At 38.1% G+C, this 26,058-nt stretch overlaps 1 protein-coding gene and 1 non-coding gene across 3 annotated transcripts in view; one reads left to right on the top strand and one right to left on the bottom strand.

Moving 5' to 3' along the window:
- Positions 1-26,058, top strand: part of EDEM3 (ER degradation enhancing alpha-mannosidase like protein 3) — a 66,962-nt gene that overhangs the window by 15,665 nt on the left and 25,239 nt on the right. For both annotated transcript variants that reach the window (XM_066261329.1, XM_066261328.1), the window contains exons 3-13: positions 1,561-1,661; positions 2,014-2,053; positions 3,746-3,858; positions 4,838-4,991; positions 7,975-8,109; positions 10,872-10,977; positions 14,382-14,479; positions 16,207-16,332; positions 16,539-16,622; positions 21,214-21,297; positions 21,837-21,961. In XM_066261329.1, the coding sequence (XP_066117426.1) occupies positions 1,561-1,661; positions 2,014-2,053; positions 3,746-3,858; positions 4,838-4,991; positions 7,975-8,109; positions 10,872-10,977; positions 14,382-14,479; positions 16,207-16,332; positions 16,539-16,622; positions 21,214-21,297; positions 21,837-21,961 (1,166 nt within the window). The remainder of the gene's footprint in view (positions 1-1,560; positions 1,662-2,013; positions 2,054-3,745; positions 3,859-4,837; positions 4,992-7,974; positions 8,110-10,871; positions 10,978-14,381; positions 14,480-16,206; positions 16,333-16,538; positions 16,623-21,213; positions 21,298-21,836; positions 21,962-26,058) is intronic.
- On the bottom strand, positions 15,525-15,663 carry LOC136327433 (small nucleolar RNA SNORA16B/SNORA16A family). Its single transcript, XR_010729651.1, has one exon. It is a non-coding gene; the product is annotated as a small nucleolar RNA SNORA16B/SNORA16A family (small nucleolar RNA).

Below are 26,058 nucleotides of genomic sequence, written 5' to 3'. Positions count from 1 at the left end.
CATTTAGATGACATCTTTCAAAATACATCAGCAAGTTTAAAAAATGACTTTTCTTGAGTTACTTCTAAGTGTTTTTATTTTATATGTGTTAAGTATGAAAGTATAAAGCAATAAAAATCGTGTGCATTCTGGGAAATCATAGTTCCATTGGTAGTAACACTGAAAAAGTAGGAATTTGACACGTAAAAGACACAAAATAATTAGGAATTTATACTAAGATTATATGTGATAGTAAAATTATAAAATATTAAATTCAGAATTTAGTAGCTATATGTAGATTGTATGTAATTCTATCAACACACTTGTTACCTGGGATCTTTTACTTGGAAAATGAATCATTATGGAGCACTGAACTTTTTTAAGTATCTAAAGGGTTGCAGTCTTCCATGCTTTCTGTATTCTTTAACCTCCTTTAATTATTTGGGGGTGAGGGTCTTTTCCTTTCTGTTGACCGTGTGTTTAGGGTTCTTGTCCTCGATTCTATTTTTCTGCTGCTGTGCTGTGGGTTTGGAATTACATAATTGAGTTTAATGAGAGGCAGGCAGCAGGATAGAGTTGGACATGGAATCAGGAATGTTTTTGCTGAACTTCAAAAATTCAGTCATATGGGCATACAAATATAGGAGGAACAAGAAATAGTGTAAATTGTGTCTTCAGTTTGATAATAACTATCTAAAATTAAACATTCCTATCTTTTTGACCCATTGGATCCGTTTCTAGGGATTTAATCTGTAATACAAATATTTGTATAAAAGATACATGCATACAGATGTTTACTGCAGCATTGTTGGTGCAGTGAAAAACAGTTCAACATGCATGTTTATCAGTAGAGGACTAAATAACCTTCAACATGTCTGTGCTTTGGGATGCGGAGAGGAAGGTGTAGGCTCTGGGAGCAGGTGGTCAGGTTTGATTCTGGAGCTATTATTTGCTAGTCGCATGACATAGGCTTACGTCACTCCTCTGGGCCTCAGTGTTTTGATCTGTAGATTGGAGATAATTGAATCTATTTCAGAGGGTTGTGTGATAATTAAATGAACTAAAGTGTACAGAACAGTGCTTAGAACATAAGTACTCCATAACATTAACTTATGTTAATGTATGGCTTTGCAGTTGTTAAAAGGAATAAAAGACATCTATAAAATTATAGTGGAAAAACCCCACCATAATTTAAGTAACAAATTTTAAAGCAGTATTTGCATATGACCTGAACACCTGTTTGTAAATAAAAATTTAAAATATGTGTTTATGTATTTAACATATGTAAATTAATCTGGAAGGTTAAACTCCAATCAACAGTCTTTACTTCTGGGGAGTGAGGTTGGGTGGAAGGGAAACAAATGATCAGATATTTAAAGAAATCTTTTTTTTTTTTTAAGCATGTATTATATTTATAATTAAATTTAAAAAAGATTTTATAAACTATAAGGATAGTAGAATTCTTTGTTTTGACTAACCTTTAGTTTCATTAAAAAAAAAAAAACTGTGGAAAGGTTCTGTTCTCTAAATGATGTGTGCTTTCTCTTATTTTCCTGGTGACTCACTATGATTTCCTTGCAGGAACATGCTTACCCAGCTGATGAACTCATGCCTTTGACCTGCAGAGGTCGTGTGCGAGGCCAGGAGCCAAGTCGGGGCGATGTTGACGATGCCTTGGGAAAGTGAGTGCTCACACGGGGTGCGGGGCACCTCAGAGTTCCCAGGGCTGAGACTTCGTAGGGGCACCTCACTGTCCGCTTGCTGGCGATTGCCTGGCTTTCAATCACCACTTTAAGTACCACATTAAGTTCCTTATTCCTTCTGTTACCCTTTAAAAAAAATTAATCAGTTTCTCTCTTGAATCAGTGAAAGGTTGAGTTTTTTAAGATGGATGTCACTTTTAACATGTGTGTAAAGTCATTGACATATTATAAGGAATTGATGCTTTCATAATTTTATTTGCTTGAAAGCTTATACATTAATGGATAAAATATTCAGAATTCTAATGTGTGTCTTCTTATACTTGTTTCCTAGGTTTTCTCTGACACTGATTGATTCTTTGGACACTCTTGTGGTAGGTTTGATTCTTCTTGAATTTACTTATTTTATAAATTTTGTAATATGTACACAGTAAGTCTGAAATAGAAGCCTTTAGAATTTGAGATGTACTTGGTCTTTGCTTCTATCTAAGTCTTTCACACTACTGAGTTAATAACATCACATGAATGTCAAGTGAAATTATGTAAAATCATGGAGTTACTCAAATAATCCATAGATATGTCAATTTCTGTGATGGCACCTTAATCAGGATGGTGGTTGCTGCAGGATTTACATGGACTTTGAGATTCAGAAGAGAAAGCAGTCAACTTAAAATGGGGTTTCTAATTATATTTTGCCCAGGGCTTGACCTGAATTTTACTTTTATTTGAATCTTAATCAGGTACTCTTATGGAATGTTTTATATCTAAATTAGATTTTTTTTTTTTTTGACAGAGATAGAGAGTCAGAGAGAGGGATAGATAGGAACAGACAGACAGAAACGGAGAGAGATGAGAAGCATCAATCATTAGTTTTTTTTGTTGCAACACCTTAGTTGTTCATTGATTGCTTTCTCATATGTGCCTTGACCGTGGGCCTTCAGCAGACCGAGTAACCCCTTGCTCAAGCCAGCGACCTTGGGTCCAAAGCTGGGAGCTTTGCTCAAACCAGATGAGCCCGCGCTCAAGCTGGTGACCTTGGGGTCTCAAACCTGGGTCCTCTGCATCCCCGTCCAATGCTCTATCCACTGCGCCACCGCCTGGTCAGGCTCTAAATTAGAATTTTTAGTGAAAGTATCAAATCAAATGAAGAAGTACTGCAAAATATTATCCCATGAAAAGATTAAACAGTCAAGTAAAGAAAAACTACTTTTGACTGATCTAGGATCTAAATATCATCTAATTGTGCGGCCTTAATTTAGACTGAAAAATCAAAGCAACTGTGTAGTGACAGTGACCCCTTCATGGAGCTCATTGCAGAATCCGCAGATTTCTTAGCTTGGTAAGCATTCTAGTAGTAGCAATGATATGAAGCACTTATTAAGTCAGACATTCTACAAGAAGTATGTACTTTGTAGACATTACCTCATTTAAGAAAACAACCGTATGAGAATAGGTATTCCCTCTTTTTGTATATGTAGGAGCAGACTCAGAGATGGAAATAACTGGGATTAGACAGGTGGTAAGTGAAGGAATCCAAATCCAAATCAGGGCTTACTCTGACTACAGCATTGTACTGCTTCTGTAGTTAGGGGTGGGGGCATCCGTGTGGCAGAGGTGGCAGGTGGTCTGTGGTTTAGGGTTGGTTGGTCAGCCCTTGAAGCATGTGCTTGCTTCTCTGAGTAAGCAATTTTTGAAATGATGTGTAGTGCATTGGATGGTTTTTTGTTAGTTTAGACTTGGAAGCCACATCCAGGTAGAGCCCACCTCAGGTAGCTGTAGGTCATGGGTTCTGTGTTAAGAAACCAGTTAACAGTTTCTCTTGATGATTGGTTAAAGTCCTAATGATAATTGTGTGTCTCAAAAAGTTTATAAAGATTCCTTATAATTAGTACTTACTTTTTCCCTCCATTTTAGATACCACATTTTTGTTATATGCTTAAGGGGAATATTTTGTATGTGTTACTTTTTAAAATTTTAAGATATTAACTTGCTTTTAGTAGCTCACTCTGAGGATGTTTCTCTTTGACTTCGTAGACAGTAACTTTATTTTCATAATTTTCTTTTAGGTATTAAATAAAACTAAAGAATTTGAAGATGCAGTGAGAAAAGTTTTAAGAGATGTTAATTTAGATAATGATGTAGTTGTATCGGTCTTTGAAACAAACATCAGAGTTCTTGGGTAAGTATGTAAAACACTAAAGCTATAATTATAATAACAAAAACCTAGGGTATACTGTTTATTTCTTGATGGTAATCAAGACATTTCTATTTTTAAAAAATAAAAGTTGGGGGACTATGAAACAGGCTGTGGGAGGACCTTGCTCTAAATGAGACGCAGTCAGCAGCAGGCTTTGGAAATAGTTGCAGACTCAGATCCAAGGTAATCCTTGCGTATTGGTAAAAAAGGCCTGTCAGTTGAACATTTGCATATTAGTGACATACACAGGTTTTTCACTAGCAGTAGAGTTTGCTAAACTTTACCAACACTTCTTCAAGCCAAATAAAACTGAATTTATAGGATTACCTTCCAGCGCCATAATTTGAAATACCCTTGGAACATTTAAAAATACAGAATTACAGGATTTATTAATTCAAATTTTGACATTATTACATTTTTATACTTAATGGTTACTTTTGTGTTATTGTAACTCATTTTGGTCAAAATTAGTTTATTCAATTAAATTTAAGAAATTTTAAAAATTAAAAATAATTAAATAGTTATATAGCTTTGAGAGTTTATTAACGTATTACCTTTAATGCATAGTAGAGAAATAATTTTTATTTTTTGATGTTATGCTAAGGGAGTTAAAGATTTGATGACATAATTAAATTTAATTAATAATTAAATTAATAATTTAAATCTTATTAAAATAAGTTACTTCTTTGTTGTTCTTTCCATTAAGAAAACTTAAGGTTTTTAAGAATGCCAGACATTTTACAATAGGTAGAACATCCTAATTTTTTTTTTAATACTGTTACATAATTATAAAGGTTTGCCCTAAGTGAGTAGCTGGAATTAGGTAAAAAATTAAGTGTTTCTATGGCCTTGGCCTTTCCTTATGTATGCAGCATTGTTGGTCACAAGACACCCACATCTCTTGAGGAGGTGGCTCTCACGAGTCTGTGAGCGGTGGGTGACATTCCATCTCTGATTGCAGGGGTCTTTTGGGTGGACACTCGCTGGCCATCATGCTGAGAGAAAAGGGCGAGTACATGCAGTGGTACAATGACGAGCTGCTGCAGATGGCCAAGCAGCTGGGGTACAAGCTCCTGCCAGCTTTCAATACGACCAGCGGCCTTCCCTACCCGAGAGTGAGTACTTCTGACACGTACGGCCGTCTTTATAGACTTCCTTTGCTATTTAGAAACAGCAACAACACATGTTTGTGGTGGGAGCCATTGTAATAACCAATTTATTTTGACATTCCAATTAATTTGGATTTGAGTGGTGTGAGAGTTTAGGTAAATTTAAGCCTTTTATGTGTCACCGCAAAGCAGATTGGATTACACTGCAGAAGGAAGAAACAGATGCCAGACTAGAATTTGGGCACAGGTTGGTTCGTGCAGAAGATAACCGTGAAGCAGTGAGAACAGGCGTTAACTATCCAGAGGAGAGGTATAGGGAGGCCCAGGACGGGGGTGGGGGGGAAGTGGGCGGCGAGGAGAGTGTGCAGACGGGGGAGGGAAACCACAGTGAGCATGCTATCAGAAAACAGAGAGAAGCTTCAAAAGGAGATGTTCTAGAGAACATTGGAGCGGATGCTAAGAGAGCCTTGAAGATGGACAGTGGCGGAATAGAGGGAAAGAAGGGCTCAGTCAAGGACAGAACCGGACCGTTCATTTTCAGGTTTCTCTCCAGGTTAAGGCGAGATGGCAGCCGAGTCATTTGAAGGAGTTTTGTGGGTTTTTTTCCCCCAAGAGAAAAGGTTGTATTTAAAGCGGAGGGAAAGAAGCCATTGAAGATGGGAAGAATTCTCTTCTAATTCGTTTCATTCTTTTTTTTTTTTCATTTTTCTGAAGCTGGAAACAGGGAGAGACAGTCAGACAGACTCCCACATGTGCCCGACCAGGATCCACCCGGCATGCCCACCATGGGGTGATGCTCTGCCCACCAGGGGGCGATGCTCTGCCCATCCTGGGTGTCGCCATGTTGCGACCAGAGCCACTCTAGCGCCTGAGGCAGAGGCCACAGAGCCATCCCCAGCGCCCGGGCCATCTTTGCTCCAGTGGAGCCTTGGCTGCGGGAGGGGAAGAGAGAGACAGAGAGGAAAGCGCGGTGGAGGGGTGGAGAAGCAAATGTGCGCTTCTCCTGTGTGCCCTGGCCGGGAATGGAACCCGGGTCCTCCGCACGCTAGGCCGACGCTCTACCGCTGAGCCAACGGGCCAGGGCCTCGTTTCATTCTTTATGAACACTGTTTCTCTCTCCCTCTTACTCAAATCAGACACCTCAGCCATTACCAACCTCTATTCATATTTTTCTTTTCTCATTGCTACCATGCTAGTTGTAATCAGTCTGATTGTATTCCAGAGCCATAGTAAATACCCATCTTCCTCTTTTCTCTGTGGTTTATGCTTCAGAGACTTAAAGAATTAATCTTACCAATACGTTTTTATCAGATAACCCTCAGAAGTTTTACTGACTCTTCCTGTTGTACCTTGTGTCTTTTAACCTTCTGAATTCCTTATGGTTTGGCAGTATGCTTGCTTTCTGATGTTTTCTCATATCCTGAACTCCAGGGAAATGAGTGTGCCATTTCAAAACAATTGATTAGTGTCCCCCAAACTGCCAAGGGTTTTATTTTTTATTGCCATGCTTTTAAGCCTGCATCTATATAACCTAAAATAACTTCTAGCAATATAAATCAAATAAGACTCATTTCCTCCATTAAGAAGTTTCTGGGCAGAGATACAGCATGATATAGAGCAGTGCTTTTCAAACCAGAGGTCACAGCCCATTGACTTGACTCATCGGTTTAGTAGATGGTCACTTTTTTTTTTCTTCCCAGAAACAGACTAGTATTAAATCTCTTATTTAAATTTCTAATTTTTGGTATTTTAAATAGCTCTTCTTTATAAACGTGTTTTTACTTATTTCTTATGATAAATTATTAGAAGAGGAAACAGTAAGTCACAGAAATAAGGACTGCTTTTTAAGACTTTGGGTACTTACTACCCAGTTGCTCTCCAGAAAGTTTCTACTTTTCTAGTTCCTCAGTGTTGTATAGAAGTACACCCGTCATTGTGCTGTTGCTATTATTGTATGTTATCCTTTTGTCAACTTACTGAGGAAAAATGGACTCACATTGTTTGCAGCAGTGAACCCAGTGTAGTGACCACTCCCCACGCCTCACCTGCATTTCACTTCCATTGTGTTTGGTTGAGATTGAGTGGCTTCTTTCCCTGTCTCTTTGCTCAGATATTCCTAGAGCCTGTACGGTTATAGCATACCCAGCTATTGGTGTCTGCAGATAAGTATTTGAGCTCCTTTTTGTAAGAATCTGAATCATAACTGACTTGGGGAGATACTCGTGATGTTTTATATTTGATTTTTTTTGTTTGTTTTTATGCTAAATCCTTGGCATATGCTTGCTTTTTGGTTATTTATTTGGATGACAGAAAAACATTCTATTTTTAATCAGTTACTGGTCAGCTTGGATCTGGTTAATTCAGGTTTATACTGTAGTATTATAAAAAGACAGTATGGCTGTCTTTGAATCATTAAAAAAATATTCATTTGCAGAATTCTTTTGTGTTTGTTAGCCTGTTTAGCCTATTAGCAAGGGAATATACTTTGTATTTCAAAACTTTTAAAACCTGAAAACAAAATTTTAATTTCCTTTTAAATATATACCATAACTCAATCAGTATTTTCTCAGTATTTAAATATGAAGAACTATTTAATATGGTTTTTCACAAATTCTCAATTAAGCATAAGTTCTTCTAGTGTTGGTCTGGTTCCCTGTTCTTGTGCTAATTAGTTCAAACTGTCCTGCAAACAAAATTATTGTAGAAGTTATTTTCTCTATGTAATTCTGATAATGATTTTGACTTTCAGAATCATCGAGGAAGGAACTAAATGAAAACTTATTTATTCTATGAATATTATGTGTATAAAATATACTTCCCTAGATGTTAATTGGAAAGTCACAAAGATCATCAGATGAAATTTCAGTATTTAGTTATTTTGTGAATTATTTTCATAAAAAGTCTTGATTGAAAAATATTGGCTTATCCAAGAGTTATTATATTATTATCTCTTGATAATTGCTAATAATCATTATCTGATTTTATTTAGATTAATTTAAAGTTTGGCATTAGAAAACCAGAAGCTCGGACCGGAACTGAGACCGATACCTGTACTGCGTGTGCAGGTACCTTGATCCTTGAGTTTGCTGCTTTAAGTCGATTCACAGGAGCAACAATATTTGAGGTTTGCTTTTCATAGTCTTTGATCTCCTGGGTATTGGGCCTACCTAACTTCATATCTTTTCCTCATTGATCAGCTATTAAGATTATCAAGCAGAGGATTACTGTTACATCAGTGGACTTTTGTCTAAATTTCATCACAGTTTTTGTCAGAAACATAGAAGTCATTGTGAAGTAAATGTATTAAATATAACTTGGTATTTTTTCATAAACTATACATTTTTAGGTTTATTCTTAGATTTCTTTTTAAGCCATATTACCTGTATGAATTTGTTATCACAAATGTCCTATATGAAATAGGATATTTCTATGTTTTATTTGTTAGGCACCTTTAGATAGTCTAATGCAGGGGTCCCCAAACTACGGCCCGTGGGCTGCATGCGGCCCCCCGAGGCCATTTATCTGGTCCCTGCTGCACTTCTGGAAGGGGCACCTCTTTCATTGGTGGTCAGTGAGAGGAGCGTAGTTCCCATTGAAATACTGGTCAGTTTGTTGATTTAAATTTATTTGTTCTTTATTTTAAATATTGTATTTGTTCCCGTTTTGTTTTTTTTACTTTAAAATAAGATATGTGCAGTGCACGTAGTCTTTTTTATAGTCCAGCCCTCCAACGGTCTGAGGGACAGTGAACTGGCCCCCTGTGTAAAAAGTTTGGGGACCCCTGGTCTAATGCTTTCTGAAAACTTCACTAATCTAAAACATGGTGAAACTTTTGCACTTAAGTCTTGATTGATTCTTATCTGTAAGTTTGTTACTCCCAAGGGAAATGTTTTTCACTATCCAAGAGATTTAACAACCCCCTAAGGGGTTTGTTGTAGACTAGCTATGTCTCACACTTTTTATTTTATTAAATAGTTTAAGGTTGTCATTGGAGTGCAGTATTAACATGAAACACTCTCTTTTTTAATGCATTGTGACAGGAGACTTTTTAAAAATTCATCCAGTGGAGTACATTGAGCGAGCCAAAATAGGAATATATACCAGCATTAGAAACATTGGGCTTGAGTGTGGGTAAAACCAATCAAATGGTCTTTGTGTGTGTTCAGAGTGTCTTAGGGACAGATTTATCATGTTTGGTTAATTTTTTTTTATACCTTGTTAACTAATATTTCTCCTTACTGAAAAGTGGAGTCACTTTTTGCATACTGTCTGATTTGTACTGCCAACTCTCTGAGATACTGATGCACTTACAGTGAGGAAAGGGAGTCTCAGGGAAGATAAGATACACAGCTTTAGTGGGTGAATGAGGGGTGGTGGAATCAGAATCCAGGCCTTCCTGAATTCTAAGCTCATACTCTTTCCGCTAGGCTATTTGGTATTTATGAATAGATCTGTTGAAAATCGTGATTTTTCCAAACTTCCTGAATGTTCAGTAATTTAAGAGAAGCAACCTCATATAGCTGATAGAGCATCATTCTGTTACAGGGTTGGCAAACTATGGTCTTCAAGCCAGATTCAGCCTGTTCTTGTTTTTGTGAATGAAGTTTTATTGAAACACAGCCATGCTCATTTATTTATTTATTTATTCTATGGCTGCATTTGTGCTCCAGTGACACAGTTGAATAATTGTGCCTGAAATACGTATTTACTCTCTGGTTCTTGTCAGTAAAAATTTTCTGACTTTTGGTCTAATCCAGTGGTTTTCAACTGGAGGTTGAAAAACACTGATCTAATCTATAAAGGGATCTGAATTCTCATATTAGTTGCCCTATAATTCAGTTTAAATCTTTGATTTTATTGGGCCTCTTTTCTTAGCTGTAATATAGGAGTAGGGAATTTTGATCTTTATGAAACTTTCTGGCTCTGAAAATATAGCTTGTAATTAAAGTTGTAATGTGCTTTGTTTAAAAAAATTAGCATAAATACATAGTTTGAATCAAGAATTAAAATCTACAAGGTGACAGATTGGCTTGATTTCTTTCTTTTATAGAACTTCTGTAATGCTGAATAGACTTATGCTCTGAAATTAATTTTAACTTAGAAATGATCCTGTACATGTCCTTTTGCTTTTATGTTTTTAACTTCATTTTATCCAAAGCCAAGAATTTGGTAAAAAATTATTTTAATTTAGTGTCCAATAGATAAAAATAAATGAAAAAAAGAAAAGAAACTGTTACAAGGTTCTAAGTTTGGTTGTTGAATGAAATGACTGTTTCAGAGACACTGTACAAATTTGATATCTCCTCCTGTTTCCTAATTATGAGTATCTGAGTTTTCCTTTGCATTTAAATGACAAATGATTTTATTAAGTATTTAATAATACTTGAATGTGAATATGAACTTGTACTATAAGAGTAGATGAGCCTGGCCTGATCTGTGGTGGCGCAGTGGATAAAGCATCGACCTGGAAATGCTGAGGTCGCCGATTTGAAACCCTGGGTTTGCCTGGTCAAGGCACATATGGGAGTTGATGCTTCTAGCTCCTCCCCCCGTCTTTTTCTCCTCTCTCTCTGTCTCTCTCTCTCCCCTCTCTAAAAAAAAAAAAATGAAAAAAAAAAAAAAAAAAAGAGTAGATGAGCCTGGATGGTTTTAAAGTGAGTTAACTGCCACTAAAGCTCATTTTTAGTCATTCTTTTTAACTAGTCTTGATTAGTTGAAAAAGAGCCAAGATTTGACTTGTAAGGAAATTTAACATATAATGGTTATTCTAGGAATTTTAGTTAATCCTTGAAATACAGTGTGGGCCTTTGATTTTTGTTTCTTTGTTTCCTATTTGCCAGAGACATGAAGTTATTCAAGTATACTTTTCTTTCTTTTTAATTATAGGAATATGCAAGAAAAGCTCTTGATTTTCTCTGGGAAAAAAGACAGCGAAGTAGTAACTTGGTGGGCGTGACCATAAACATCCACACTGGAGACTGGGTACGAAAAGGTATGTCTGTTGGGCTTTGCTGAGCCTCCATGTCCTCAAGACGGTTGAGAAATAAAGGATTGTCATTTGGTAAAGTAATCTTTGGGGCAGTACAGAGCAGTGTTTCTCACAAAATTGCTGGAATTATACCTAATTTAGCTCAGTTTCTTCTTTGGTGTGCCAAATAATAAATAGCACACTTCTTCTAGATGACTTAGTGTGCTGTTTCATATCTTAATGGGTATAGCATTCTAGGCAGAGGGTGTAGAAGAGACAATTAGAGCTCATTTCTTCGAGGACCTTAGCCATCTCGCATGAAGGTGTAGTTAAGTGGAAATCTGTTTAACAATGTTATTGCCAATTCTTATTAAAATGAATTCATATCATGAGACAAAGGATATAACAATGTTTATGAACAAACAGGTATAGGATTGGATAATGAATATGATTTTATCTTTTTAGGACACCTTTAAAAAACAAGTATAGAAGAATGGAAATACACTAGAATAGTCCTAATAAGATTATCTTTTTACATATTTTCTATTTCCCAAAAGGCTTATGTTGTTACATATAAAATAAAAAATAACTGCCTATAACTAAGTAAATTAAAAAGATAATTATTAATTTGAACATATTAAAATTATTGACTCTACTCAGTATTGTATTAAATTTTTATCTAAATGATTTCTGAAACTAATCTGAATCCTGGCTTCAGAATTCTACAGTTTCTTTTTTTTTTTACCTACTTTGGAACTCAGGTACAAATTAATCATAATTAACTTTAAATAAATTACAATTGTTGGCTTATGACACTCATCACTGGTCTGTGCATGGCCCATTTTATTTCAGTCACTTCTAATATGTAACAAGTACCCACAAATGGACCATCTATTACAGAAGCAACTTAGTTGACAACCTGTTACTTTGCATATGGTCATTGAACTCTTCCTGCCTCTGCAATATATTTGGGCTTATTCATACTATCTTTATTATTTCAGTGTGTCCCACCTTTTCCGTTTCTTTTGGATTCCTTTATTTTTATTGGACTCTATATTTGCTCCTTGTAAAACATGAACTTTTAGCATGCTCTCCTATCCCTTTGTCTCCACCCCACCCTGCTCCAACACTTACCCCCTTTATGTGAAGATATATATAGTGCATTCTTATTCATTATGAATATATTTTTTTCTTTTGGTCTTTCTTTAAAGATAAGCTTTATCAAGGCATTTGGTCACAGTACTTTGTATATTGCTTGCAACATGTTTAGATTTGTCTCTTTTCTTATTTATCCCAAATGGTTTTCCATAGCTTTTAATAGCTTTTGAGGCCTTATGTGCCAAAAATAATTTTATTATGCCGTCATATTTGAGTGACAGTGTGGCTGGATGTAATTTTCAGTTTAAGTTCTTTCAAGTCCTTGAAAACACAACTCAACTGTCTTCTCGCATCCTATTAAAAATCTGATACTCTGATTTTTATGCCCTTGTATATGATCTTCTTTTTCATTCTGGAAGAGTAGGAGTATCAAAGCCAAAGAGAAATTTCTAAAAATGCTGTTATATTTTAGGTGTAGAATTTTCTTTATTTCTCCTTTTGGTATTTTGTAGAGCCTAATAAAAACCTTTGTTTTAATTGCTGGAAATTTGGGCCTTATTTTTTAGATATTTTATCCTTTTTTTTTTTTTTTTTAACAGAGACACAAAGTCAGGAGAGGGATAGATAGGGACAGACAGACAGGAACAGAGAGAGACGAGAAGCATCAGTCATCAGTTTTTCGTTGCGACACCTTAGTTCATTGATTGCTTTCTCATATGTGCCTTGATCATGGGGCTACAGCAGACCAAGTGACCCCTTGCTCAAGCCAGCACCCTTGGGTCCAGGCTGGTGAGCCCCGCTCAAACCAAATGAGCCCATGCTCAAGCTGGTGACCTCGGGGTCTTGAACCTGGGTCCTCCGCTTCCCAGTCTGATACTCTATCCACTGCACTACCACCTGGTCAGGCCCTTTTCATTTTTTTTTTTATCTTTCTTTTTGCAGTTTCTATTATCTATATCATTTCTTTTTCTATTTTTTATATAGCTTAGAATATACATATGCATATATGTATTTTTTTTATTTTCCCCCCTGCCCTTTTTTCTTCAGGAAGATTACCTCCTGTGGTCTTCCAGTTTGCTAATATGTACCTCAGCTTTATATTTCATCTATTATGTTATTTTAACTGTTGTAGACTTTATTCCATATACTTCTGCTCAATTACATTTTTTTTTAAATTTTGTATTGCTAATATCTTCCTTATCACTTTAATATGTTTAGTAGGCTAATTTAAGTTTTTTGGTCTGCCTGTTCTAGTGGTTCTTCTGATGAACTCATTCTAGAATTTTCTTTTTCTTTTTAAAGAGTCATGCTTCTTAAATGTTTTGGACCTATAAGTTCATGTTTCCTTATCACCTACTTTGTGGCAAGGTCAAATCCCAATTCCTATTCAGCCCAGTGATTTAGCGATAAGTTCCAAGAAGTTTTAAATAAATACCAATGCCTGGAACCCTGGAGATTCTGACTTAATTGTCCTGGAGTATGCCCTGAGTATAGGGATGTCTAAGATTATAACTTAGATTTAATTCACCAGCCTTCGGAGTTTGGAGCAGGAAAGGCTGGGAAGAGGACATCTCAAGTTAATTCCTTCCTCATGTGCAGGACTTCTGTGCGGCCCCATTTTTCTCCTGAGAATACCTGGGGCTTAGAGCTGAGTCACAGCCGGGGCGGGGAGGGGGGGGGAGGGGAGCAAGAGCAAAGCTCCAGCGGTGTCCCTCCTGTTGGTCCTTCTGTGGCTATGCCCGGCTGGCTGCCCCTGCTCTAGGCCACAGCCACTCTCTCCCCACTCTTCCCCATCCTCCTCTCTTCCTCTCCCCCCCCTCTCCCCCCTTCCCCACCCCACCCACCATGCCAACTTTCATCATTTTCTTCTTATTTTTTTCTTTTGGACCTCTTTGATGATCTTGGAGGAAGAAGGCAACAATTGATGCTAATTTTAGCAATTAGATGGGGCATCTCCAAATAGTAGCATTCTTTTTTTCATACCTATTATATCTTTAAAGATTGATGTCTTCCTGATTAAAGGTCTGATTAAAAAAATGTATAATGTAGTGCTTCCTTTCTGGAGTTCCTCACTGAGGAAATGAGCTTAAAAAAATTCTTAAAGCTAGTATGTGTTTAAATAAGACCTTTGTAAGCAATTTTGAAAAGCAGTTTTTTTTAAACATATAAACTACTAGCAAAGGAACTATTATTCATATAGTAGGGTTAATATTTCTGTAAATGTGTAATATTTACTTAATAGTTTCATGTTACTGTTACCCTCACTTGTACTCTATAAATAATTTTTGACTACTTTAATAAAGAGTCACATTTATCTGTATTTTCCATAGATAGTGGAGTTGGAGCGGGCATTGATTCTTATTATGAATATCTATTGAAAGCCTATGTCTTGCTTGGAGATGACAGTTTTCTGGAAAGATTTAATACAGTAAGTTGATCCAATTTTGCATTAACTTTAGAATTAATTTTCATTTGAGTGCCAGATTTTGATACTCAATTATCTGAATGACGTTCTGAAAAATAGTTATTCCTAAATGTGTAGTAGTTTTTTTGTCAGTGTTCTCTGATGATGTTAGACAGCGAAAGGGTAAAAGCTGAATACATTCCCAAAATTAGTTTACAAAGTTTTATTTTCATCTTTTATCAGAAGTTTTCAGGATATGACAATAAGTAATATAATATGTAGATTTGAATTTAACTTAATATTTTACAGAGGAAAGAGTATTTATTGGAATAAAGTACTAGTTAGCTTTCTTCTTTGGATTATTTTTTTTTAATCTTGGAAGTTTGGCCTACTCCTTGATTATATCAGGTGTGCAGGGCTTTGGAAACTTGAAGAAACTAGTGATTATTCATTTCAAAAGCAGGTCTATAAGTCTTAAGTCTCGATCAGAGCCATAGTCACATTTTTAGGTGAGAAGGAGTATTATTGAATCTGATTGGATCACCATTGCCTGTAATTGAAGGAAACTGAAATTAATACAGTAAACTCATCAGCTATGTCACTATTCTTTTTGAAATAATCGATCATTTCTTTGCTTCCCCATTAGTTCACCCACATTACTGTGAGACAGTATGAGATAGTGGTTAAAGGTCGGCAGTTTTCTTGCCTGGGTTTTATTTAATCTGGTCACACTAATGGTTTTGTGGCTTTGGGCAAATAACTTGACACTATTTGCTTCTTTTCCTCATCTACAAAATGTGAGCACTGGTACTGTTGATAGTGTTTTGGGGAGGATTAAATGAGTTAATGCATATGGCGTGATTAAATACTAGATGAGTTAGGAAAAAAATAGTAAGAATCCTAATAAGTCATTAGTTGGATTATAACAAGGTTTTTTTGAGGTGAATGAGGACAGACATATTTTTTTGTTCATTGTCATTCATTGACTAACAGCTCAAAGTATTGTTACAGTTGAGAAAAATAACTAGGAAAAGAAGATAAAAGAAGGGGAAAAGAATTTATTTTTTTAAACCATCTCTTCCTGAAATGTTGCAGATCAGTTAGTTACAGGAAACAGAACAGTGACTGTCAAGGAAAATGGTCACTCTGGGCTCCTTTTTGACCACAACAGCTCTGTGGAAGCAGCTGCAGCTTCAGTAACGGCCCAGGAAAGAGTCTTGGGGGGGGGTGTATCTAAAAGGCAGACATAGCACACCACAGAGTAGCAATAGTGATTAGATAGATGCATTAGTTTGGGTAAGTGCTGAGCACCAGAATATTACATTAGCCAAGAAGGGCCCAACCTTCCAAGACACAAGGGAAAATGAAACCATTCTATTTGTCTAGGAGCCTGTAACTGTATTTCAAGAGGATATAAGAGCATCTTTGGGCCACAGGGTATACTAACCGTGGACTAATCCCACAACGTAGTCATGTTCAGATCTATTCCTCCAAGGGAGCTATCTGCCCAGGGCCCCAGATCTATTCCTCCAGACAGCCGCATATTAACTGTAATCTCCTATATTCTGCATCAGAATTAACACGGGAGAATGAATATACAATATATTTTAGAAAAATTTTCATCTAAAGTGTCTATTTACATTGTAGATTTTTTAATGTATGAATTCAGATTTAATTTCTTTCCAGTGCTGTTTTATGAATAGCTCTTTTCTTTTGATCTCCTTTCCTGAACACACATGGTGACCGTTCAGCACTACGATGCCATCATGCGGTATATCAGCCAGCCCCCACTCCTACTCGATGTGCACATCCACAAGCCAATGCTGAATGCTCGGACTTGGATGGATGCTTTGCTTGCCTTTTTTCCAGGCCTGCAGGTAAAAAAAAGCAAAAATTCTGTTTGCCTAATGTTAAAGTAAAATGATTATAACTAAGTGCATTTGTGATCTCTAAAATTGAGTTACTGAACAGAGTCACATTTCAAAATTGTATTAATTGACATTTTCCTGTTTCTAAATGATTAAAGATGAAAAAAATCAATTCATATTTTATTAGGTAATTTTGTTGTGATGTTGATTTCTAGGTCTTAAAGGGGGATATTAGACCTGCTATTGAAACTCATGAAATGTTGTATCAGGTGATTAAAAAACACAATTTTCTACCAGAGGTAAGCAAATTATCTTTGGAATTCTAATTTTCCTATACTCTAAATTGCTCATTTCAAAGTAGCAAATGTTGTGTTCAGGTTGGCTATTTTCATTAATTTTCCTGGTTATATAGTTTATTTTTGGTTTATACAATATTATATATATTTTTCCTTTTCTTCATGTATTCAGAGAAGTCTATAGTAATTCTGACATTTTATTAATTTTATGTAAAAATAATTCCTAGTTAGTATTTTCTTTTTTTTTTTTTTTTTTTTGTATTTTTCTGAAGCTAGAAATGGGGAGAGACAGTCAGACAGACTCCCGCATGCGCCGGACTGGGATCCACTTGGCACGCCCACCAGGGGCGACGCTCTGCCCACCAGGGGGCGATGCTCTGCCCCTCCGGGGCGTCGCTCTGCCACGACCAGAGCCACTGTAGCGCCTGGGGCAGAGGCCAAGGAGCCATCCCCAGCGCCCGGGCCATCTTTGCTCCAATGGAGCCTTGGCTGCGGGGGCGGGGGGGGGGGGAGAGACAGAGAGGAAGGGGGGGGGTGGAGAAGCAAATGGGCGCTTCTCCTATGTGCCCTGGCCGGGAATTGAACCCGGGTCCCCCGCACGCCAGGCTGACGCTCTACCGCTGAGCCAACCAGCCAGGGCTCTTTTTTTATTTTTAATTAATTAATTAATTAATTTATTTTGCATTTTTCTGAAGTGAGAAGTGGGGAGGCAGAGAGACAAACTCCCACATGCACCTGACCAGGATCCACCTGGCAGGCCCATTAGAGGGCGATGCTCTGCCCATCTGGGGCATTACTCCGTTGCAACCGGAGCCATTCTAGTGCCTGAGGTGGAGGCCATGGAGCCATCCTCAGTGCCCAGGCCAACTTTGCTCCAGTGGAGCCTTGGCTGGGGGAGGGGAAGAGAGAGACAGAGAGAAAGGAGAGGGAGAAGGGTGGAGAAGCAGATGGTCACTTCTCCTGTGTGCCCTGGCCCGGAATTGAACCCGAGACTTCCACATGCTGGGCCAATGCTCTACCACTGAGCCAACTGGCCAGGGCCCTAGTTAGTACTTTTTAATGTTTGCTAATCGATGAAATTTCACATTATTTCAGTCTAACTTTTATGTCTAGCCACCAGGGAGACCTTTTTACTATTTATTTTCTAAAGCTTTAGAAACTTGACTTTATTTTAGAAAGATGGTAAACTTCGTGTGCTTGCCAATCAGACACTCCCCCTGGGAATGTGGGGTGTGCCATCTCTTCCTCGTGCTGATTGACAGTATTCTCCCTGGTTTTTATGTATTGTTCAGTAATAAATATTTTTGCTAGCTTCATAGGGCAAGATTTTAATAACATACCTTTTGGCTTTCCAGAAATGTACCATTAAAAATTTCCAAATTCATGTATGGTCTTGTTCTGTCCCTGCTCATTCATTGCCCTCTGTGAGCTAAGCAGTCTGCCAAGTTAGAGTGCTTCCTGAAGTGCTTGATTTAGAAAGTAAAGTTTTATTAGCCTTCAGCTCAGCAGGACTAAGCATTGTAGACAGTCCATATTTACTCAGAATAAACTAAGGTTTCAACTAAATACATTGATGAAATTGTATTTGGTTCTCACTTGGGCTTTTGTTTTCCTTTAAAGCATTTGGCTCTGTTATTGACTGCATTTCAATTGAGACAAGTTTTATTTCTAAATGATGCTTTCCTTATTCCACAGAGGATTTGAGGTTACTATGAAAGAAAGCACATGCTAAAATAGAAATGTGAGAACTAGGGACTTACTAATTAAGAGAAGAAGACAGAAAGACAAGGAAAAAGAAGAAAACAGGCTTATGTGGGACCGTCAGGGCCCATGTGGTGTCATTACTCAGTTTCATAGTTTCTTCTAAACTTCCTCTTAGCCAGATGATCGTTTTAAAAATAATTGTTTTAATTGGTAAAACTAAGAGCCTTAGGAAAACTGAATTGTGATTTTAAGCAATGAAACTTTTTCATTTTATAGATGAAAATTATCAGTATTTTAATTATTTTTATGTGTTTATAATCTTATTTATGTACTACTATATATTCTAGACCAGGGTTTGGGAACCTATGGCTCGCGAGCCAGATGTGGCTCTTTTGATGGCTGCATTTGGCTTGCAGACAAATCTTTAAAAAAAAAAATAATAATGTTAAAAATATAAAACCATTCTCATGTATTACAATCCATTCATTTCCTACTGCTCATGTTCATGGTTGCGGGAGGCTGGAGCCAATCACAGCTGTCCTCCAGGACAAGACCAAATTTTTATTGGATAATGCGTAATGTACACGGGTCATTGTGAGGTCAGGAAGTAAACTTCCTTCCTTTTAATCAAGTAGTCAGCTAGCTAATTGCAGAAATCCTTTTGATGAAGAAGATGGCTAAAAGAAAAAAAGATGAGTATCGTACTTTTCAGCAGGAATGGACAGAGGAATTCGCCTTTGTGGAGAGAGCAGGTTCTGCAGTGTGTCTAATATGCAATGAAAAATTGCATTGATGAAACGGTCAAATATAAAGCAGCACTTTGACACATGCCATACTACATTTGCATTGAAATATCCAGCGGGGGACAGCAGGAAAAAAGCATGTCAAGAGCTACTGTGCAGAGTGCAAGCTAGTCAGCAGCAACTCCGTGTTTGGACCCAACAAGGTGACTGGAATTCGGCTAGCTTTGCTGGTGCTTTAGCAATTGTGAGAAATGGAAAGCCATTCACAGATGGGGAGTATGCCAAACATTCATGCTTGATGTTGCCAATGAGCTTTTTGACAATTTTTTGGATAAAGACAAGATAAACGAATAAGAGACGTGCCTCTGTAGGCAAGAACTGTTCACGATCGTACCATCATGATGGCAAATCAAATTGAGGCAACACAAGTGAAGGACATAAATGCAGCACCATTCTTTTCTCTCGCTTTGGATGAGTCAACAGACGTAAGTCATATATCCCAGTTCAGCGTGATTGCAAGGTATGCTGTTGGTGACACACTACATGAGGAAAGTCTTGCTGTTTTGCCCATGAAAGAGACAACAAGAGGGGAGGATTTATTCAAGTCTTTCACTGAGTTTGCTAAAGAAAAAAATCTACTGATGGATAAACTTATTTCGGTGTGTACTGATGGTGCTCCGTGCATGGTGGGGAAAAACAGAGGATTCGTAGCGCTTCTTCATGAACATGAAAAGAGACCCATCCTAAGTTTTCACTGCATCCTTCATCAGGAGGCGCTTTGTGCTCAGATGTGTGGTGAGCAGCTTGGTGAGGTGATGTCGCTGGTCATTCGGGTGGTCAACTTTATTGTTGCCCAAGCTTTAAATGATCGCCAGTTTAAAACACTGCTGGATGAAGTTGGGAACAATTATTCTGGTCTGCTTCTGCACAGTAATGTGTGTTGGTTGTCAAGAGGGAAGGTGCTCAGCCGTTTCACGGCTTGTCTGAGCGAAATTCAGACTTTTCTTGAAATGAAAAATGTCAAGCATCCTGAGTTAGCTAACACTGAGTGGCTCCTGAAGTTCTACTATCTTGTGGACATGACTGAACATCTGAACCAGCTCAATGTGAAAATGCAAGGCGTTGGAAATACAGTCTTATCCCTTCAACAAGCAGTGTTTGCATTTGAAAAACAAGCTGGAACTCTTCATCGCAGACATTGAAACAGGTCGTTTACTACACTTTGAAAAACGGGGAGAGTTTAAAGATACATGCACAGCAAGTGACCCTGCTCAACATCTTGATTTCCAGCAGCTAGTGGGCTTCACATCTAATCTCCTGCAGTCATTCAAAGTGCGCTTTGGAGAATTTTGTGAGCGCACTCATCTTTTTAAGTTCATCACCCATCCACATGAGTGTGCAGTGGACAGCGCCGACCTGAGTTACATCCCCGGTGTCTCCATCAGAGATTTTGAGCTATAAGCTGCTGACCAGAAGGCCTCAGACATGTGGGTGAATAAGTTCAAGTCACTGAATGAAGATTTGGAAAGACTTGCACGGCAGCAAGCAGAGTTGGCGAGCAAACACAACTGGGGAGAAATGAAAAAACTTCAACCTGCGGACCAGCTGCTTGTCAAAATTTGAAATGTGCTTCCTGCCACATACCACACACTGCAGCGTGAGTATTGCTGTACTGACAATGTTTGGCTCTACCTATGCATGTGAGCAGTCTTTCTCACATCTAAAGAACGTTAAGACCAATATACGATCACATTTAACGGATGTATGTCTCAACACCTGCGTGCAGCTTAACCTCACCCCGTATCAACCAGACTACAAAGCCATCAGCAAAACCATGCAGCACCAGAAGTTGCATTAATGGTAAGAAGTACTTTATTCATCATTGGTTAGCAACAGCATAACAATGTTATTAAAAAGAATTCAGAGACTTATTGTACTTTAAAAGTGTTGGTTTTACATAAAATGCACACATTTACTTGTATTTAGTGTTAAACATATTGTATGGCTCTCACGAAATTACATTTTAAAATATGTGGCGGTCATGGCTATCTCAGCCAAAAAGGTTCCCGACCCCTGTTCTAGACCTACTTGTTTATTATTTTTAATCACTTTTTTGCCTACTTCAATTTTTTTTTTTTTTTGTCCAGGCATTTACCACAGATTTCAGGGTACATTGGGCTCAACATCCTTTAAGACCAGAATTTGCAGAAAGCACCTACTTCTTGTATAAGGTAGGCTAATTTACCTCCCTTTGTGCTGTTCTAAACCCCTCCCCTCAATTCTCTGTTGTATATCTCATTATCTTATAGTAGTCACTGGGTTTTCAAAGACCTTATTTAATGTTATAATGGTTGGATATATCATGGTTCTTACTCATCTAGCTCCTGGAGTTACTAAGATGTAAGCATTGACACCTAAGTTTTATGCCTTTTTATGTTATTTATGTAAACATTTCTTTTTAAGGAGAAATTTTATATTCTAGAGCTGCTTTCTAAAGCATGTCTCTTGTCTTCGTTTAATCAGGAAAGCTTTTGGGGCATCAGAAGTTTGATGTAAAGGCTAAGACATACAATTGAATGGCTTTCCAATCCTGAGTTTAATTCTGTAAAGCAGGTTCTGTGGCTTATTTTCAGAGCTCAGTTCTGTGTAACTGTGTCCAGTGCCTGCTGGAATGCCTGGCACCTCGTAGGTACTCAATAAATTTTGATAAATGAATGTATGGTAATATATAAGCCATATATGTATATATGTATATTCTCCTTTTTAATAGGCTACAGGAGACCCTTACTACCTTGAAGTAGGGAAAACCCTTATTGAAAATTTAAATAAATATGCTAGAGTGCCTTGTGGATTCGCTGCCATGAAGGATGTTCGTACTGGAAGTCATGAGGACAGGTAAAACAGCTCCTGAAAATACGAGTATTGGTTAGAACTCAGATACACTTAATGCTTTTACAGAGGGTGTTTGAAGATGCAAACCTTCGTTTGTTGTGTTTATACTTTAAAACTCTTAAATAGGCTCATTGTTTAAATTGTTTGAAAAGTTTATATTTTTATCATAGGGCCTGGCGTATAGTAGATGCTCAAATGATTTTTATTCTTTCTTTTTTTTTTTTTTTTTTTTTTTGTATTTTTCTGAAGCTGGAAATGGGGAGGCAGTCAGACAGACTCCCACATGCACCCGACCGGGATCCACTCGGCATGCCCACCAGGGGGCGATGCTCTGCCCATCCGGGGCATCGCTCTGTCGCGACCAGAGCCACTCTAGCGCCTGGGGCAGAGGCCAAGGAGCCATCTTTTGCTCCAGTGGAGCCTCGGCTGCGGGAGGGGAAGAGAGAGACAGAGAGGAAGGAGAGGGGGAGGGGTGGAGAAGCAGATGGGCGCTTCTCCTGTGTGCCCTGGCCAAGAATCGAACCCGGGACTCTTGCACGCCAGGCCGACGCTCTACCACTGAGCCAACCGGCCAGGGCCTCAAATGATTTTTAAAAGGATTAATAAATGATTGTTAATTTTCAGAATCTTGATATTAGGAATATTAGGAATATTGAGGTTTTTTTCTCCTTTGTTAATAGCTTTTTTATATTGTATAAAATGTTAGAAATTATCAAGGTGATGATGAATGATCTGGATTATGATTTGTGTTCAGACAAGAATTCCTCAAAAAGAGAACAGTGGTTTATGTGTGTATTCTTGTTCTGTGTCTGATTTGGAGAGCTGGGCAGGACCATTGCAGTTTGTTCCATTGGCTACTAGGTTGCTATAGATGGCACTAAGTACTCAAGATATAAAAAGGCATGCTTTGGTTAATGATACTGACTAGCATTCCAGTTATCCGAGATCACTTCTCTGGTTATTTTAACTGTTAGAACATAGCAACATATCCTTAAAAGAACAATAAAGATTATTTGTCCATTTGGTTAGCAAATGTTCATTCCACAGATGTTTGCCAAGGTGTCTTATTTGCCAGAGTTACACTAGTTTTTGAGGACTAATGAAATGGAAACATGTCTTTTCTGTCATTGAATTGCCGAGGACAGGCAGAATAACAGGCTTTTTAAACATTGTGTAATTGCCACAAAACATGTTAAAGGACATGAAGTACAAATTGGGATGTGATCATCACTGAAAGGTTTGGAGGATCCTGTGTCATTATATGAGCAAGAATTAGAAGAAAGTGGTAGAAGGAATTCGGGCAGGGGACTAAGAGGCAGGTGCAACACGGCACTTGTCTACTCAGAGCTGTCCCTTCGTCCTTCACTCAGAGCATGTAGATAAGAATGACTTAGGCCTGGAACCCCCTTTCCGGAGCACAGCTGATGGGTGAGAAATGGATAGTTTCTGAAAGGAAGCATACAGATGACAGACAACAAGTAATGAAAGTGGGTAGCCTGCACATTCATCTGTAACATTTATTGACTGCTTCCTACATCCCAGGCACTCTTCTAGCTAAGCACTTCTGATGCTTAACTCATTTGATGTTTACAAAAACCTTCTGATGTATAATTTCTTTATAATTCTCATTTTATAGATGAAGAAACCAAAGCTCAGAGAGGTTAGGGGACTTGCCCAAGGTCACACAGTCAGTAAGGTTGAGTCAATTCTAAACAAGGCATATTGGCTTTTCACTACAGTACTAATTAATCACTTACTGTATGCCAGACACTGCACTTAAACTTGAGGATGGAAAGGTAAATTAGAGTCAATCCCTGTCCTCTCGTGACTTACAGTCAGCGAAGAAAATGGGTGTGTAAAGGCTGAGTCACAACCACATAGTGGAAGCTGCAGTAGAGAGGATTAGCAGTGAGGAATTACAGAGGAAGCCATGATTCCCTCTGTTTAGAGAGTTCCAGTTTTCCAAGTGTAATTCCTTTCTTTGTTCCCCCCACTGAATATGTCTTAAATGACATTGTTTCTGGACCCCTTACACTGCCTTTGCTCCATTCTGATTGTGTTCCAGTGTTTAATGTGTCTCTTAAAATATCACATCCAGACTTAGCCGTACCCGAGAGATGCCTGGCACCACAGCACAGTTACCATCTGGGTTCAGGCTTGAGATTGTGCCTTGCTGAGGCCGATGGGCTCACTCTCTGCAGTGGGACCACGGCTTCGTGACTTCACTCCTGGCAGGGTGCACGCTGCTGCATTGGGCCCAGCCTCGGCTTGAGAATTACCAATTTCCCTAATACTGTGCTGTTAGATATACTTTAGATTTTTTAGCAGCTGTTTTATGTTCAACTTACAGTGAACTTTGTGGCCAGTTGGCCTTAGATACTTAACTTTCCACCAGGCTTTGAGCAACCGACTTTTTTTTTTTTAACCTGTAAACTTAGAACTGTCTACTTATCCCACCAATATAATGTGTCCGTAAAGTCATGGTGCACTTTTGACCGGTCACAGGAAAGCAACAAAAGAAGATTGAAATGTGAAATCTGCACCAAATAAAAGGAAAACTCTCACAGTTTTATACCTATTCAGTGCAGTTCAATGTGGGCTCACACACAGATTTTTTAGGGCTCCTTAGTTAGCTATCTCGTATAGCTTCTACAGACTCATCACTGACTGATAGCCTACCAGAACGGGGTTTCTCCACCAAACTGCCAGTTTCCTTCAACTGCTTATCCCACCAAGTAATGTTATTCCTATGTGGTGGCACTTCGTTATAAACGTGCCGATATTCACGTTGCACTTTGGTCATGGATTCAAATTTAGCAAGCCACAGAACACCCTGAACTTTCCTCTGTACCGTCCGCATCTCGACTGGCATGGCTGTGGGCTGCTCCGCTATATACATGGTGTTACATCATCATCTGCGCATGTGCACATGCTGCCACATCATCCTACAGAAACTGGGAGGGTTTTCCTTTTATTTGGTGCAGATTTCACATTTCTGTCTTTTGTTGCTTTCCTGTGACTGGTCTAAAGTGCACCATGACTTTACGGACACACTGTATTTCATATTTTGTTTTATTTTGTGTATCTGTCTTTAGATCAAAGGAGAGCTTGAATCTTAACCTCAGCCATCTAATATATTAGCTAAGCCACCTGTTTTTAGTGAGCTGCAGATTAGATAAGCATGCCTTAAAATTTTTCCACCTACATTTTCGGGAAGAATGCTGGCTAGGACCACGACTTCATGGTGTGGCACTTGAGAGCGTCCCGTGACCAGCTCTGTGCATCTGGCTGCCTCCTCCCTGCACACCTGTCCATGCTGTCATCTGGCTCACCAGTATCCACACATGCACTGGCTCCCAGATGGAAGCATCTATTTTCCTGATAGTGGCTGATCACCGGAAAGAATTTAAATGGCAAAAAGAATATTTGATAAATAGTCTTGCATCGGGGTGACACTAGAATCTATGTAAACACAAATTAAATAAAAAAAATAGTCTTTCAGACATTTTTAATGCCTTGCCTATGTGTTTACATTTGTGTACATGTTTATTGTTTTTTAATACAGATTAGATAGATAAGATACCCAACTTGCTAGCTTTACACAACTCATATGTAGTGATCTTACCATGTCTTTTCTAAGTGTTTTGTAATCAATTGTAGGGTTTGTCAAAAATCTACATCCTGCTCACAAGTCTCCAGTGCTCAAGCTGGCATTCGCTCATGATAATAACTGTCAGTCCTCCAGAAAGTGTAAAATTATTGTAAGTGTACTGCAGGTTGACAAAGAAGTATTTTATCTGTTCTATAAAGATTAACATCTAACATGTTCAAAAAGGTTTTGAAGCATGACAGGTGAGTTGTCCCAAAGTAAAACATCATGTATATGTAGAAAAATTATGGTAGCTCTGTTTTTGAGCTCATCAATGTGCCAGGTGCTATTCTAAGTCATGGACATACAGCATCTCGTTTATTTAGTCTTTACACCAGTGTTAAGTGTGTAATGATGACATTCTGTACAGAAGAAGAAACTGAAGCTCATAGTTCGTATATAATGTCCCCATGGTTACACAGCTGGTGGAAGGTCTTTTCTATTTCCAAAG

The sequence above is a fragment of the Saccopteryx bilineata genome, chromosome 2 (assembly GCF_036850765.1).
Source record: "Saccopteryx bilineata isolate mSacBil1 chromosome 2, mSacBil1_pri_phased_curated, whole genome shotgun sequence".
Taxonomy (NCBI): domain Eukaryota; kingdom Metazoa; phylum Chordata; class Mammalia; order Chiroptera; family Emballonuridae; genus Saccopteryx; species Saccopteryx bilineata.
This window is presented reverse-complemented; position numbering and strand designations above follow the sequence as displayed.